This window comes from Pelmatolapia mariae, linkage group LG12, assembly GCF_036321145.2.
Source record: "Pelmatolapia mariae isolate MD_Pm_ZW linkage group LG12, Pm_UMD_F_2, whole genome shotgun sequence".
Classification (NCBI taxonomy): Eukaryota; Metazoa; Chordata; class Actinopteri; order Cichliformes; family Cichlidae; genus Pelmatolapia; species Pelmatolapia mariae.
In genome coordinates, this window is record NC_086237.1 from 17,250,344 (window position 1) to 17,266,840 (window position 16,497).

Consider the following 16,497-nt stretch of genomic DNA (forward strand, 5'->3'; position numbering starts at 1 on the left):
GAGAACTAAGATTGCTAAGAACTGAAGGCTAACAGAAACAAACTTAAAACATGATGAAAGAAAAATCATGAACCTAAGAATCGCAATGAATATTCAAAAGCAAATAGCATAATGTCCAGAACTAGAAAACACTGGGTCACAGACAGTGCCCTGACACTTTTTGCCTTCTACGGGGGTTTCTTTTTGTATGTTTGTCAAACTTCTATGGGGGTTTTTTGGTTTGTGTTTATGTTTTTGGAAAGCTGAGTCCAGTTAAACTAGTCACACCCAGGTCTGATTATTAACAGGGCCTGGTAGGTATAGTAGCTTTTAAATGAAATTATCATTTAAATACTGCATTTTATATTTACTTCTCTGTTAAATATTACAATTTGTTTGATGACCTGAAACAAATATGGTGCAACAAATATGGAAAAATATGTATGGACTGATGTTTGTGCATTAGAGCAGCAGCAAACTGAGCCAGTCGTGGGCCCCGCTGAAAACATTTGGCATATTAATGAAAAAAAGATGACAAAGGAGACACTGAGCTGTTGAGCAGCTGAAATCTCCCATACCATGTTCTAAAATGTAAAAAACATGAATTTCTTTTTATTTAAAACAACAAAAGAAAATTACATTTCGGTTTCAGTGTTTGTGTCTTTGTACCGTCTTTAATTAAATATGGAGTAATTATTATTTACTTATTTATAGATTAATGGAACCGCATGCTCAACTTTTTTAATTATTAATATTTTATATATTTAGTATTTTTACGTGTTCAAGTGTGGAATAACGGATTCTAAGTAATCCATCCTCAAATACAGTGGGTGGGTTTAAAGTCACCAAAGAGAGATTTCATTGGATGATGCCAATCGTTAGGCCCACCTCTCCGTCATTCCGCAAATCACCGCTGCAGAAGGAGGGACCTGCCGCCTCACTTAGTAGCCCATGACGTCAGTTAGTGGTAGCTGGGCAGTACCGAGAGGAAGAAGTTAAGATGGTTCTCATCAAGGAGTAGTAAGTGCGGGGTTTCTGTTTAAACTGTACTTTTCTTATTATTTCTGAAAGCACTCTATAGGTTAGTATAGATCCGTGCACTCACGGCAGTTTTTTTCAGTCCCTGTGCGCTGATGCAAACTTTTCATCATGTCTCGGGGTCAGCGTCAGGCACACGAGGGGAGGATGGGATTGGCCAAAAGCGTCTCTGGCCTACCGGCTTTGACAGCAGATTATCGCTCTCTGACAGCTGCTGGTTTCCTGTAGTTTCTCATATGTTATCGCCAAGCTGATGGCTTCTAAACGCTTCAATCTGCGGTTTTTGTTATGTGGTTTTAAAGCGCAGACATTTTCTTTTTCAAAGCCTCGAATTGGCACCCGAGTTGCTAACGCTAATTTAGCTAACTACTTAACCTGAGGGGAAGTTAACTGGAAGCTGTAAGTTCTCGCTGTCTTTGCAGTATTGACACAGAAACTGTCGGCGCCAGCTAATCACCCCAGGATAACACATTTTGATTACTTAACGAATTGGTAGTTTGTTCACTTGTGTCTGTTTCAGGCATCAATCATTTTGCATGTAGTAAAGACGAAGCTAGCAGCTGTTAGCCTTAGCCTTTTGGGTTTTGAAATTGCATAAAAGATTTCAGTTTCCATTTGTAAAACCGCTATCCTTGGCGAGTGTCGAACTACAGCTCTAAGTCTGACGTCTTCTGACACAGGCTGAATATGTAAGCCGGCTTCTTACTTCACATCTTACCAAATGAATTGGGTTCAAGGCAGGAAGACTGAACACTTAAACGTTTTTAGAGATAAAGAAAGTGAATATAAATGGGTAGATGGAGGATGTGAATGGGTCATGTTTTGCATCGCACAGGAATTCTGAAAATAAGGATTGACGTAGATTTGAGTTATGTAAAAACCTTGTTACAACATTGTCTTATTCCTTAAATATAACACAGTATTGCTGCCAGCATGCACCTCAGCACTGTGGCGCCCTAATTCCATCAAAGTCCCTGTGTGGTAAGCAAAAAGAAGCACTGGAATTCTGAATTGGCACTACCTGCACTATTGCATGTGGCCACTTACTGGCCTACAGGAGTGAAGGAAGACTGTTCCCGCATCCCTAACACCCCACAATGGCTCACATGGTTTGATAAATTTGACATCTTCTGATGTTGCCTGCACATTTTGTTTGCTTCAAAAGTAAACGTCACTAATTACAAGTCAGAGCAGCTAATTGCTGTCAGAGCAGCATTGAAACAAAACATCTGATGGTGGATGACATTCAGTTTAGCCTTGTCTGACAAAACATTGGTCAGTTCCCATTGTTATGGTTTGTTGACACTTATCTTGCCCTCACTCATTAAAAGTTAATTGATAGAAAAGGAGAAAAGCCCCCCCCCCAAAAAAAAACAAACAAACAAAAAAAACAAAAAACAAAAACCCACAAAGAAAAAGAAGAAGTTGTGTTTTCATATGTTTTCAGCTTTGCTTTAAATATGTACTTGGAGAATTTTCTCCCCCTAACCTTTTGTTTTGCACTCTGTGGTTTGGTGATGGGAAATGTTTTACTCACAGCCTGTATTGCGTCTATTTTTGGGCATGAAGGAAAAAGTTGCACCATCATCATACGGTGCACTGACCAGGGATGGTCTTTAATGGTTAGAAATCTTGGATAATAGATTCAGATATGTTTTGTCTTCTTAATTAAACTGCTTTGGCTAAGCTCACTGTATTTCTGGCCCCACCTAACTCACATTATAAAAAAAAAAAACAACAAAATAAACTTTCTGTAGTCCCATAAAGTTTTGTCTTAATTCAGCTCTAACTTTTCCAGCCAGGTCTAGTAATAGGTTCCTCTCATCTTGCTGATGTCAGCAGTATGTCACTATGGGTGGTACTAGAAGTCTTTTTCCCTCAGGAAGAGTAACTTTGAGTGTCTTCCTGTTCCTGGCAGTGAGCAGGTCTCTGTGTGTCATCGTGGTTCTTCTGGTTTTGTAATCCGGAGTTCATGTAGTTATGTTCTCATTGCTTCTTCTGCACTCTTCTGCATACTGTGTGACCTGAAAGGCAATTGTCATGTTGCATTCATTGTGAATACAGACAATAATATAAGGCATGAGTAAGCAGTCTTGTGAGTAAATGTGCATGCTGATTTGGCATGGTAATGAATAATATTTAAAGACTGAACCTTTTTGTAAATAATCTCAATAACAAAGGCTATACAGGCTTTACTGCCAAGATGTAGAGACATTTCAGGCTCCAGAGTTAGTTTTATTGTTTTAGGATGTATTATTACTGTGTTATTTATGCCACATGCATCTGCAGTGTTTTCTTTTTTTGTCCTATTAATATGTGCTATAACTCACTCTTAAAAATACAAATGTCAGCATACGTCTAGAAGAATACTCCTTCTCATATATGGGTCGCTGCTTTAGATTGATGTGAAATGATAGTTTATCTCATGAAATTGTCTAATATGAAACAGCGGATTTGAGAAATGCGTGCTTTGTGAAAGCTACTCATCATATGTTTCTCTCTTTTGCAGCCGTGTGGTTTTACCCTGTAGCGTCGAAGAGGTGAGTAAGTGGCTTAATAGCTTGTTATGCTATTAAGGTGTTGTAAATTATTAACTTTTTGCCAAGTCTGCTTATATTTTCTCTGTTGATATTGATAATAACAAAATAATGACAATAACAGCCATACAAAAATTACAATAAATTAATAATAACTAAATAAGAAAAAAGTCATAATAATGTTAAAGGATATGAAATGCACTTCTTCATACTTACAAATATGTAGTTTCTTTTCTATAGTGCCTGTACTGTTTGTGTGGTTGTAAACAAGCCCATATTGATGCTTGAAAAAAAGTCCATCCTCAGTTAGTCTGACTGTGTAAACTGAGTCAACCCTCAGTTCCTTTTTTGGGCTTTAATGTGTCACTGTGGCATGGCTAAAAGGAAATGTTGCAAGTCTCTGACACGTGCCTTTTGTTTAAGACAGTTCTTTTCCACTCACTGATAATAAAGACATGGCAGTGTTGTATCATTTCTGTTGTTTTGGCTGCTGGCTGCTAAAACCAAGAAAAAGCTTAATTTTGCAGATGTTGTTTGTTTGAGCCAGCAATTGTTCTCTGTGTTTAGAGACATTTCTGTAATAAATCCCAGACTTTCACCCAGCTGCTGGGATACAATCTCTTGGCAATTAGTGCTGCATATCCAAATTCAAAATATTTGAAAAGTAATTCTTGTCTTTGTGGAAGAAATGTTAGCAAGAGTTATGGTAGCTGATTATTAGTCATTCTCTTCTTCTGCTGTTTGATGTTCAAACATCATAAGACGACGCGTAAGTTAATTTAGCTTTAAGATGGTGGAATTGGGGAACACAGCAGCAGAACTGAAAAAGCTGGCTTAAACATTTAGCTCTTCAGCAAGTTTTCTCTGCACGTTATAGAAATCTAACCTACACTAGAGTGGCAGCAGGACAATAATAGAGCTTAAGAATTTTATGGTTACTTTTTTTTTTTTGCACAGTTTTACAAAACAGGTCATGGGTTGAGTTCTGTTCCTACAATTTCACTGTATGGGACAGACAGAGAGAAATGAATGAATTAAAAAAATGTTATCCATATAAAATATTTGATTTACTTTTCTGACAGTTTTAGATTTCCTGTGTTGCCCTTGAGCTCTCAGGAGTAATGTACATTGATTACTGTTTGGTTGAAAAGCGTTGCTGTGTTCACAATTAGCCTATATCATTTTATTAGATGGAAACTTTCAAAATGTTAGAAAGAGAAATAATTTTGGTTCGTGATTTAGATGTGTGTCACAGTAAAAAGTACTTAAATCTACTGTCTAGCATCATGTTTTTATGTTATGATGTTTGTCTTGCAGTATCAAGTGGGGCAGCTGTTTTCTGTGGCTGAAGCAAGTAAAAATGAGACGGGTGGTGGTGAGGGCATTGAGGTACTCAAGAATGAGCCATATGAAAAAGATGGAGAAAAAGGACAGTACACACACAAAATTTACCACCTAAAGAGGTATGTGCTTTCCCTTTGTGTTTCTTGTTTTTTAGAACTCCACTGTTGGCTTCATTGATTCTTTCTTATAGTGTAATAGTGCAGTGCTACCAGGCAGTGTCAGTGTTGTCTTATCTGTGAAGCATTTTCAGTTCATTTGCTAACTGTGCAATCTTTGCTGTAGAAAAAATAGGTGATAAGTCTTCCTCCTTCCTTTCTTTTACCTGTACCTCCTACCCTCCACCACACCCTACAGTAAAGTCCCAGGATTTGTGAGACTCCTAGCTCCTGAAGGTGCCCTGGTTTTCCATGAAAAGGCTTGGAATGCCTACCCCTACTGCAGAACCAGTGAGTCCCCTTCCCAGCACCACTTAGTTTAGGTTTGCCTTGAAACTCTTCTTCTCACTTTTAAATTAAGTTCATGTCTTGTCTTTCTTCCCCCCTTTTTTTCCTTCATGCCTAACCTGGAACAGTTGTGACGGTACGTAACCCCAAATGGGTTTTATTAGCTAAGATTAAAGTTAATAAGAAAAAAATTACATAATTTTTTTCTTCATTATGTTTCTTCTTTCTCTTTATTCTAGAATGAATATATGAAAGATAATTTCTTCATTAAAATTGAGACATGGCACAAACCAGACCTTGGAACGCAAGAAAATGTGAGGACGTCAAAGCAAACGGATGTCTAATATGAATCATGAGTTTCATTTTCTAACATATCTTTTTGTATTTGCTCAGGTGCACAAACTAGACAGTTCCACGTGGAAGAATGTAACGGTGGTGCCCATTGACATTGCAGACAGAAGTCAAGTGGCCCATGCTGTAAGTAGCTTCATACACAGTATGGCGCCTTCATGTGGACAACTTTGATTATTACAGTTCTTCTTTGTCATGAGAATGTTTCGTAAGCAGGTGTTTTATGGCTCTGTTTATGTTTTAATTTGAATATATATGTATTTTCCAGGGAGAGAAAATAAGACATCTAGCCTTTCCTATGTAATAGGGATGCAAATGAATAACACTGATGAAATGAAACAGCACTTTCTTTCTATTCTCATCTAACCAATTTATTGAATTGCATACATATCTGAAAGTAGCTGAAAGAGCATTTTGTTACTACTTAGCAGTCTTGTGACTTATGACTTACTGCATGTTTCTCTGGTGTGATATTACTGCAGTCCAATTTAAAATCCAGAATAAACGTTGTTTGTAAACGATCCTTTCCCTTGCCTATATAGCACTCTCAAACTGTTAGAGTCAGAGTTTAATTCATGAAAACAATACAGGCGAGCTAACTGACACATGGTGGTTTCATCTGTGGAGTTTCAGGGAACAATCTTTGGGCTAAATCGGTTTAGTTTATGTATTAAAGATTTGCTCTTGGTTTGGTCAGAAATCACGCCGTCCATATAAATCATATGTTGTCACAGCATGTGGTTTCTCTGCTCAACTTTGTCTTGCTCTTAAGCATTGATTATTCTCAGCTACGGACACAGACAGCCGAAGTCCTGACAGCCAAGTAGTCATTCTTTGAAGTCCGCCACCTGGGGTGCACTTGTACTTGGTGCATTGTAGTGTAAATCCACAGTGGACAGGAAAAACTGGCAGATATGCAGACACTGTGCTCTGTCTCATAAACAACCAATCACTAGGACCTGAGTGGACCCTAGTGGACTCACAAGATGTGATCAAGGCTTTAACACAAGCAGAGCTGTGTGCATCTGTTTTTTTGTTTTTGTTTTTTTCAGTTAATATAAACTGGTAATCAACCGGATATCCTAGTTAAAGAAGAAGTAGTACTTAATGTATCTGTGCATATTCATTGACTATTACTACAGTTTCAGGGAGGCTAATAAAATATTTTGAAAATTGTAATGACTATTAGACAGATTAGAATTCAGTATCTTCTAGCTCCTGCTAAGCTGTTTATTCACAATGATTTTTTTTTCTTCTAATTTTTTGCTGGGCTTTAGCTTTAGTTGCAGTTAAAGCCCAGCTCAGTTTCCAAAGTGTGTTTCTCGTTTCAATTTTGTTTTTATTGTTTGAAAATGTGTCTAGTTTCTATTAATTTCACTGTTAGTTTTAGGTTTTTTAATTTTTTATTGTTTGGCAGGCATATGTCAGGAATAGGTTTGGCAAAATCCTTACAGATTTTACAGTAAAAACAAAACTTGTTGAAAGTACTTGACTTAGTCTTGTAGACATCCAGAATCACAATAAACATGTCTATCAAAGCCTCATTAGGAAAGTAGTCATAAAATATCCTTAGTTTTAGATAATAAAAATAAGGATATTGTGTCTATATATTTTTTAGTTTTCCAGGTTCACAAACGGTGCTTATCCATCCTTTTTTTTTTTTTTTTCCTTTCTTCTTCTTCCCTCCTAAAAATTGCTTCAGGGCCATGGTGCTAACACAGAGCCGCAGACAATCATTCACATTTAGACCTATGACTAGTTTAGAGTCACTTTACTTAATGTGTATGTTGATGTTTTGTGTGTCTGTGAGGAAAAAACTATTAGCAGATATCTCAGATTTTTTAACTCACCAAGTCATATGTCAGACAGGCACCACTTTAAAAAGCACGAGAGAGACTGGAGCACATTTTCAGTACTTAACTCAACATTTGGATTTTATTTACAGGCTGTCATGAGCTTCAAAACAGTTGTGTATTTTGTTCTTACAGCAACATACTTGATTTTTCAGGTATGATTATTCATTCATGGAGCTGAAAAAGCTGCTTGTGCTCGTGGCATCGACAATAAGTAGAGCATTTCAAGTGAAGAGAATCTTTGGCAATCTTCATAAACCTTTAGTCAATCCTGACCCATTTTATAAATATTTTACTGAAGTTGGCATCAGGTCCAGCCCATCTCCTTGGTATTTTTTATTTTGTTTTGGTTTGTCTGTGAGTTTTTCCCCAGTCTCTCTTTGTATTTTCTTTATAAAGACACAGAACATTAATTGCTCTCTGGGCTGTCGTGTACTTGGCTGACTGTTCTGCTTTATTGGGCTATGTTACTTCTTAGTTTTGTTTTGTTTTCTTGTTTTTTGTGGTCTGTTTCTTTGCCCCGTTTGAAAATGTATTTGCTGTGCTGTAATAACACAGTACATTAAAAATAGTTGATTTCAGGAGTGTGTCCCAATACAGCCAGCTGATTGGAGAGATCTTTGTATTTAAAAACGTACATATACCAGTTGAGGATAAATTAAAGATTTGAATACTCTGCTTGGAATCTCTGAAATCATATGTGAAGATGTTGCAGGTTATTGCTCTTATTTGACATCACATTGCCTCATTTCAATGTGACTGCCAGTATGCGTGCAAGCATACATGTGGCTATTTGGCCGAGAAGCCCTAGTTTCTGTGTGTGTACATGTTTGTTTGCGGTGGGTAGTTAACGAGGCGGACGTGTTTGCCTTGCTGGAGGAGTGTGTTGTGTCTGAGGGCCCTATCAGCCCTCAGCCTCGGGCATGACTGCAGGCTCTGGGGCGTACCGCCAGCACAGATGAGTTTGTTAGTGTAATTAAGGTTCACAGTGCTGCGTGTGCCGGAACTAGACAAACACACACTCGACGTAAACACACTTGCAGTCTAATACACACTCTTTTAGAAATGGCTTCTTTTCGCGTACCACGCCACATCGATTCACAGACCTCATTAGTGCAGCACAGTGTATTGTTATAGTGATGGAGCTCTCAGCATTAAAACACCCAAATTAGAGAGAAAGTGTGGGCTTGTGTGTGTGTGTGTGTGTGTGTGTTTTAGTGGTGCGTTTTCATTTCTTTCCACACGTTTGGCACCCTCCTGTTGGATAGTAGCCCTGAAAAAGTAGCTTTTAGCTTCAGGCGCATCATGATTTATTTAAAATTGCTGGGCCCTTGAGCTGTTGATAATTTTAAAGCCATTTCATTTATTTGTATTATTATTTCTCTTGTCTTTTTTTAATTTTTTTTATAAGAAAGTCAGGTTTGTTAAGTTTTTCGTGCTCGTCACGTATGCTCAGTATCCCTCTACATTTTACTATACCCTTTAATTTTTTTCCCCCAAGGCACCAAGATCTCTTTGTATTATAGGGCAAAAGTGCTTACATCACCACATTATGTTGGCAGGACATGACCTTTTGAATTGGATACTGTATATGGGGTAAAAGGTTCTTTTGCAGTTGGAGCTGCAGACATACAAACTTAAATAAGCAGCACAAATCCTCATCAGCACACAACGGGTAGATGCAAGTACATTCACTTACGTTAACTGGCATCATCACCCTAATTAAACAAGCGTCAGAGCCCCCATACACAGATCGGTCTTATCTTCAAGCCACTTGTGAGCACAGCTGTGTTATAGTCCTGCTTTGTGACATTTTCTGCAGAGATGGAAGGATTTGTGAAAAGGAAGAAGCCCTCTTCTGACTTTTCTTGTAGTTAAGCTGTTTCTGCTCTTTGTTCCCTTACTCTAGTCGTTGAATAGTTGTCCCACATTTCCATCTTTTCATTTAAAAATGGTGTCTATGTTTTTTAAATTGGGGTAAAATCCTGCAGATTTCTTGGCTCTTGTTGCAAGATGAAACAAATACCAGTATTCATAAATAAGCTTGCCTCAGCTTTGTTAAATATTCTGTGCTATATATTCTACTAATGAAAGTAACTGAAAGTTTCATTGTAGGACTACAAGGAAGCTGAGGATCCTGCCATTTTCAAGTCTGTCAAGACTGGGAGAGGACCTCTTGGTCCCAACTGGAAGGTAATGCTGTTGTAAACTACATACATTTTAAACTGAAAATGGTCTACATCCATGTGACTGTTTCAGCACCAGTTCAGAAATAGTCATTTGATAAAATACAGACTTCAACTGCACAGTGGCTGCTTACATAGACAATAAGGGCATCAGTGCGTGAATGAACTATTGCTGGTTAAGGCTGATTTCTTTGACTTTCTTCTGACAAAGGATCACATGTTTGGGTGGTATAAATCCAAGGTAGCATGTAGTTACCAATCAAACTCAATTAGGCAATTGAGTTTGATAATATCTGTGTCAACTATTTCAGCCCTCTTGGGGTTGGCAGTTTTGACAAAAGTTCCCTCTCTGGGAGCCCTAAAAAGGCAAATTAGTGTGGATGCTCAATGTAAATACAGCAGAAGTGGATTTTTCTTTCTTTCTTGCTTTCTTTTTTTAAATGAAATGCGATGCATCTAAGAGTTATGAACACGGCCTTAGGCCACAGGATACTTTAAAAAAAAAACAACGGAGGCAAACATTTGACCCATTTGCCAAGTTATAGGAAAATGGGTATATATCTGGCCATCAAGACCTGGATTAGTAGTCTTGCTCTCATGGATTTTGCTTCTGTATTTCATGACTTTGTACAGTCACGTGCATTGTATATAGTTGCTGCAATGTTTTGATCTCCAAAGTCTAAGTGCAGCTTGAACATATTGGGTCAGCCAAAGATTGTGTTTTGTGTGAATGCCCCTATAGCAGGTTTATGTGATGAGATCTAGGCATTAAAAGTCTTTTACAGGTAACTTACAGAGCTGCAAGAACACTCGGGCTTTGTCCACAGCTGGAAGTAAAGTGTCCGTTTGTGGACTCAGAGTCTAAATCGGCAAACAGCAGTTCTGTATAAAGAGGGACATATTTTGATAAGGGGTAAAAAGTCAATAAGTAGTTCATCCACAGAGAAACTTTGTCAGTAGTTTTGTTGCTTTCGCCTCTAAGCCCCGCCGTACCCCGGAGCCACACGACCGGGTCCTGTTCGCTGTTGGAGCACAGAGGATTTCTATTCTGCAGTGGAGCCCTCAAAGTTCACCATGGGAAACTTTCCTCTGCTTCAAGAATTTTTGCAGAACAAAGGCAGCCAAACAGCTTTAAAAAGTATGAATAAAGAAGCACAACTTTTATTTTGTGTTTTTAATTAGATCACTTTCCCGTCCGCTGTGGACATGGAAAAAGACTGTTTTTGAAAAGGTGGGGGGAGAAAGTAGTTATGTGACAACAGAGGCACAATTTCTGCCAGCTTCTCAGAGCAATAAAACTCTTGTCTATCTCTGCATGCACACATGCTTGCATATCGGTACCCTTTGTATTTCTGAAAACTTCTGCTCCTTTGAGTGGGGCACAGAGAGGGAGAGAAGAAATGTCACCGTAAGTGTTTTGATGTAGAATCCGTTTCATGTGAAGTTCTCCTTTAGCGATGACAACTTTTCTAAACCCACTGCAAATTTAGAAATGTTTCTCATTTCCCTTCTCTCACGCTTCTCCATGATCGTAGCATCAAACGGCAGTGGGATGAGGGCGATTGAGGCGGGTCTGTGGCATTTTCTTTTTGGAATGCCGAGCCAGAATGAAGTGATTAATTAAACAGGTGTTCTCAGAGGGAGAGTGTGTGTGTTCTGGGGGCGAGCAGGTCCTAGGTGTTAATAATGTAACCGGCTTTGCACTGCGGCGCCCTTATCGCTTCGTGAGCACCGTTTTATCTGCCTTCTGTGGCCACAAAGACATGCCTGTCGGGAACGGTGTCGCTGTCAGGGTGGAGGCAGAGAAATGGTCCCTTCATCTGGAGTTTATCCACTTTGCTGTGGTCCCCCCTCCCAACACCCAGCCTCTTTTCTTCTTCTCTTCTTCAGAGCGCGCGGCAGAGTGCAAGCAGCGGATAGATTTAGAAAGTGTGCTGTAGATTAGGGCACTTTTATCTGTGCACAGCACATCTTCATGTTGATAATTATTTCAGCAACCTTCATGCCCAAAGCATTATGTATTAATGAACGAATCTTAGATTTGTCAAAAATAATGCCTTCTGCTGCTTTTACAATTGTTCTCTCATTGGAAAGTTTCTGTCAAGTTTTTGCAGCGCATTATTCTGATATAGTGACGGGTTGTAAGTCGGATTCTTTTCCCTGTTCCTCTCAACAGAAAGAGCTGAATAGTAATCCTGAATGCCCAAGGATGTGTGCCTACAAATTAGTCACAGTCAAGTTCAAGTGGTGGGGCCTGCAGACCAAAGTGGAGAACTTCATCCACGAGGTTAGTGATATATTTGGGATTAGGATTCAATTTTATTGTCATTACACATGTATAAATACAGGATAACGAAATATAGTAGAAGAAGGAAAAACTCATTTACACAGTTGGCTCATGAGTTATATTTAGATTGAGAGTATTGCAAGTTTGCGCATGCAATACTGTGCCTCTTCTGTCTGGGTGGGCAGTGCCTAATTAGTGTTTAATTATTATAAGCAAGCTGTAACTGCAAACATGATGAGGTAATGTTTGGCGGCTCTATAGTCAAATGGAACTTAAGCCAGTAGGATACAGTAGAGTAATTTGTATTTAGAGTTTCTCAAGTTTCAAATGTACTTATAAATACTCGAATGATGCTAAACATCACCCAGTCCTAACCAAGACTGCTGCTGTCTACCACAGCAAGAGAAGAGGATCTTCACAAACTTCCATCGCCAGCTCTTCTGTTGGATTGATAAGTGGGTGGAGCTAAATATGGATGATATACGGCGTATGGAGGCGGAAACGCAGAGAGAACTGGATGAGGTGAGTGTATAAGTAAAAAATCACAATTAAAAATGAAACCTTAAGTCTGGTAAGTGATGGATTTGGTGCAAGAGAAAATAAAACTTTCCCAACCCTAAACACTTTCTTTGGTTAAATTTCTCTTATTCGCTGTGCAAAACCCATGTAACACCATTTTAGTTATCCAGCTGTTGTCTTCCATTCACTAGAAGTAGAGTGTGCTAATGTGATAAACCCGGAAGACTGCTGGAGTAAATGTAGTGGCTTAAGGGCTCCCTGTGGAGTCTTTGACCCCTAGTGGTGCGATCTAGCTGACTTTCTTTGAGTGGATCCTGGTGTTATTTACCGAGTGCACAAGTAAAAGGCCCTTTATTAATATATGTGAATTCAAAACGTCATAGTTTTTAGTGTTTTGTTTTTTAAAATCAATCTTTTCAATATCAATAATATTACATTTAAGATCAATTGTCATATTTTTTCCTTTTCATGTATGCATTGTTTTGTTTGTTACTAAACATCCTTAAACTGTTTGGTAATCAGCTCAAAACAGATGACTGTGAGAACAGTGTTTGTTCTTCCTCATAATCCCATTTCTATGATTGCCTTTATTGTATTTTTATCCAGAGGCGTAAGAACGGTTCTGTATGAGGTACAAAGGCTACAGAGGAGTAGCAAGGCCAAGTGTAGGTCTTTGTACTGCTGTTTGTTGTTACTGGTAGGGCAGCATGTTAATGGGGTTTCTGTTAGCCTGGCAAGGCTGTGCCGCATCATGCCATATAGCTAATTATGATCTGATACATTTCCACCGTCATCTGTAGGCCGCCTGTGTTGCAGTGTATCCCATGGCTAGTGCATGATGGTCTCCCCTCAGCTTGTGATGTGTAACAATGTCTGCCAAGTGCAGGGTATTTTTATGTTAGTCCCCCACCCGTAACTCTGCCTGAGTCTCTATAGTTTGGGGATTAGTTTACTTTCTGTGTCCATGTTTGCACACTTCAGTATCATTTTCTTTATTTTTCTATCAACCAATCACTAAGTTGGAGTAGTTTATATAACCTAACCATTCGTATTATTATTCCATCCATCCGTCCATTTTAATGGCTCATCCAGTTCAGGGTTGACCTTCACAGTAAACAGTGTCTGCTTGCAGGAACCTTTTATGTGTGAAAAGTCTTAATATATTGTCTAATGTTTTATCACAAAGTTGACAGAGCTTCGTTAGATGCTCACTTTAGACGACTTTAGTTTTTCTGTGCGGTGCAGTGGAAAAAGCACTCGTAGCGAGCCAGCACTGCTTGGCTGATTGCAGCTGTTCATGGCATGATGCGACTTCACTCTGCGCTCTTCGGTGTTGAGAAAGGGCTTTACTCCACTGTGCTTGTGCTTGTGTGTGCACATACCATTTCACATTCGAGGTCCAAAAGCAGTCATCTACGAGGAAACACTGGTGAAAAGCATCCATTTCTTTACCACAAAAACTTCTTCGGTTGCATTTTTGTAATGTTTCTCTTTGTGCGATTTGAACACAGGATAACAGTGTTTGACTGAATCTCAACAGTACAGATGTGTTTTTTTAAGTGTTCATCCTGCTACTTCTGTCAGTAATCACATCATCAGTAAATACCCAGTGACCAAGTTCTGCTGGCAACCACAGAAGCCCATGCCATAACATTGCCTCCACCATGTCTGACAAATGATTTGCTAATCTTAGTACGAAGAAGGAATAAGACTACGTACTGTCTATATTCATGTTAATAAAGGCATTTTTTGATTATAGGCTTCGACAGTGGTGTGCCTACCTCCTCAAGAGTGCTCCTCAGGTAGCTAGATGTTGTGAACAGGCTTTTTCTTTAAAAATTCCTCCATTTTAGTTGTCTTCTGTGGTATTCCGGGCCGTTTAGGGTTACTGAGCTGCCACTGCTTTTGTTCATTTTAAGAAGGAGCTATAATGTTTGATTTGATAGCTCACGTGCAATAAAACCTACTTTTATTGCAAATTGAGAGCTCCTATGAAAGGCTAGCATACAAGTTTAACACAAGTAGTTATATATGTACACAGAAGGGCCTGCAGTCCAGTTAATCCCCATAGAAAAAAGATGTGGGGTAAAAAAAAAAAAGTAAAAGTAAAATAGTCTACTTCTAAATCACAGGCTTCAGTTTCTGCGTCTTGCATTCACTCTAAACCTCTCCACTGCCTTGCTCTTGAAACTTCTCCAAATATCAGTCTGGGAGCTTTTGGCCGTACAAGGAGAACAAGGGAGGAATCTGGGCTGGACCGGCCAAAGTGGGCCAGTCTCAAACATTCCTGGCTCGCTACCAGCATGCAGAATTTTTGCGCTTTGCCTTCTCACATCTCGCCCAGCTGAGCATGTGTTTCCAGTTTTCCCTTGGAGTAAGTAAACAGGTTGGTACAATCAAAGACGGCTGTGGCAAGCAGGGCAACAAGCCTGAACCTCAAAGCTCAAGGGTTACCAGGGTCACATTTGGGTGGTGGTGAGAACAGCCTACACACAAGTCACTGCCCTTCATGTTCTAGACAAACACAGCACTGGGTGAATGGAAAAACCCAGCATTAAGGAAACTGTATACTAATAGTCATATCTGAACTCTTTAAGTATAGTGGTTGGGTGCTGATGGTGTGGAAGGAGGAGGTATGCGAGGACTGGGTGTGTACGAGGGGGTTTCAAGATGGCTCCTTTTTCCTCATTAACATACAAATGGAATTCTGCAGTTGAGAAGGAGTCTGTGCTGTGATTGAGGAGAAAGGGAGGGAGGATTGGGGGGTGAAAAGATGGAGAAGTGGGAGGGTGAATCCTCGTGCCATTTCATCAGATCTGTCTATTCCTCTGTTTAGAGCCAGTGTTGGTTTGAACTGTTCCATTAAGGTGTTCGGCTATCAGATTCTAACACTAATTGACTTTCCAAAGCCATCAGCCTCAGGGTGGGAGAATCTGAAAGTGATGCTTTTATCTACCTAGAAGACAAACAGGAGGCTTGATAAGGACTTTTGGAGCTGCCCTTTTTTTCCAGTTTACAAAAAGAAATGTAATGTATTTTTACTGGTTTGCAAAGCCAAAAGTAAGATTTAATGAATAGAAAGAAGTCCAACCCCTCCCAGTAACTAGCAACTCCTGAAGCCATCATCTGAACTCTCCCTTACGTGTTTAGCTTGCATAAATCTAACGCGTGTTATTTCTCTCCCTTTCCCCACAGCTTCGCAAAAAGGGTGATGTGCGAGGAACCAGTGCTGCGGATGAATGAAAAGGATTTTAAACACCACACCCACAATGACAGCAGTTGCGAAGGCTGCTAAGCGGGCTCCTTTTGGTGCCACTTTTTTACCCTAACTGAATCAGGCTGTGGAGGAGGGAGCGCTGCTACCTGCAATCAATAGAGCAGATCCCCGGCTTTAACCCAATCATAGTCATTCTATCCAGTGAGGAATTGATTTATAGCCACCGATACGATGCTGGCTGATGAGACTCAGGTTAATTTTGATCTTGGACAGAGAAAGGCCCAGCTATGGCCATCAGGATATTGAGACCTAGTCTTCTGCAGAGATGCAAAGAAAAGCTATTTACTTTTAAAAAAAAAAAAAAAAAAAAAAAAGCAAATTCATCAGCTTGATTCCACAGTGGCAGGTGTTGGACCAAATATTTCCAGCTCCCCCAACCTCCTGTTTTTTCCCTACCCAACCCCCCCCCCCCCCCCCATTCCTCACAGAATGATGCCCTCTGTGACCTCTCTTTGTCTCTTCCTCAGTCTTCACTGTACACACTGTGGCTCAGTGTGTGGTTTGCATTCCCTGGCAGGAGACTGTTTGTCATGCTCTTGTTCCTTCCTGACATAACCTCCATTAAGTGATTACTAACAGCCTTGGCGTCTTGGCCCATTGTAATCCTTCTTCCATCACCCCCCCACCTTATCGAAGCACTGCATCTTATTAACACTGACAATCATGTCTGTACAGGTATTCAC

At 39.6% G+C, this 16,497-nt stretch overlaps 1 protein-coding gene across 1 annotated transcript; it reads left to right on the top strand.

Moving 5' to 3' along the window:
* Positions 1 to 919: 919 nt before the first annotated feature.
* Positions 920 to 16,232, top strand: LOC134638867 (phosphatidylinositol transfer protein beta isoform). Its single transcript, XM_063489796.1, has 11 exons — positions 920 to 999; positions 3,527 to 3,557; positions 4,872 to 5,017; positions 5,253 to 5,344; positions 5,470 to 5,477; positions 5,581 to 5,655; positions 5,735 to 5,818; positions 9,661 to 9,738; positions 11,908 to 12,018; positions 12,418 to 12,540; positions 15,733 to 16,232. Exons 1-11 carry the CDS (start codon positions 980 to 982, stop codon positions 15,778 to 15,780), a joined length of 816 nt encoding a protein of 271 aa, XP_063345866.1. The 5' UTR covers positions 920 to 979; the 3' UTR covers positions 15,781 to 16,232.
* The last annotated feature ends 265 nt before the right edge of the window (positions 16,233 to 16,497 follow it).

Bases quoted from the DNA above. Each gene is read 5' to 3' on its own strand.
- LOC134638867 (XM_063489796.1), top strand. From the start codon at position 980: ATGGTTCTCATCAAGGAGTA. The intron at 1,000-3,526 runs GTAAGTGCGGGG...TCTCTTTTGCAG, and splicing joins ATGGTTCTCATCAAGGAGTA to CCGTGTGGTTTTACCCTGTA. The intron at 12,541-15,732 runs GTGAGTGTATAA...CTTTCCCCACAG, and splicing joins CGCAGAGAGAACTGGATGAG to CTTCGCAAAAAGGGTGATGT.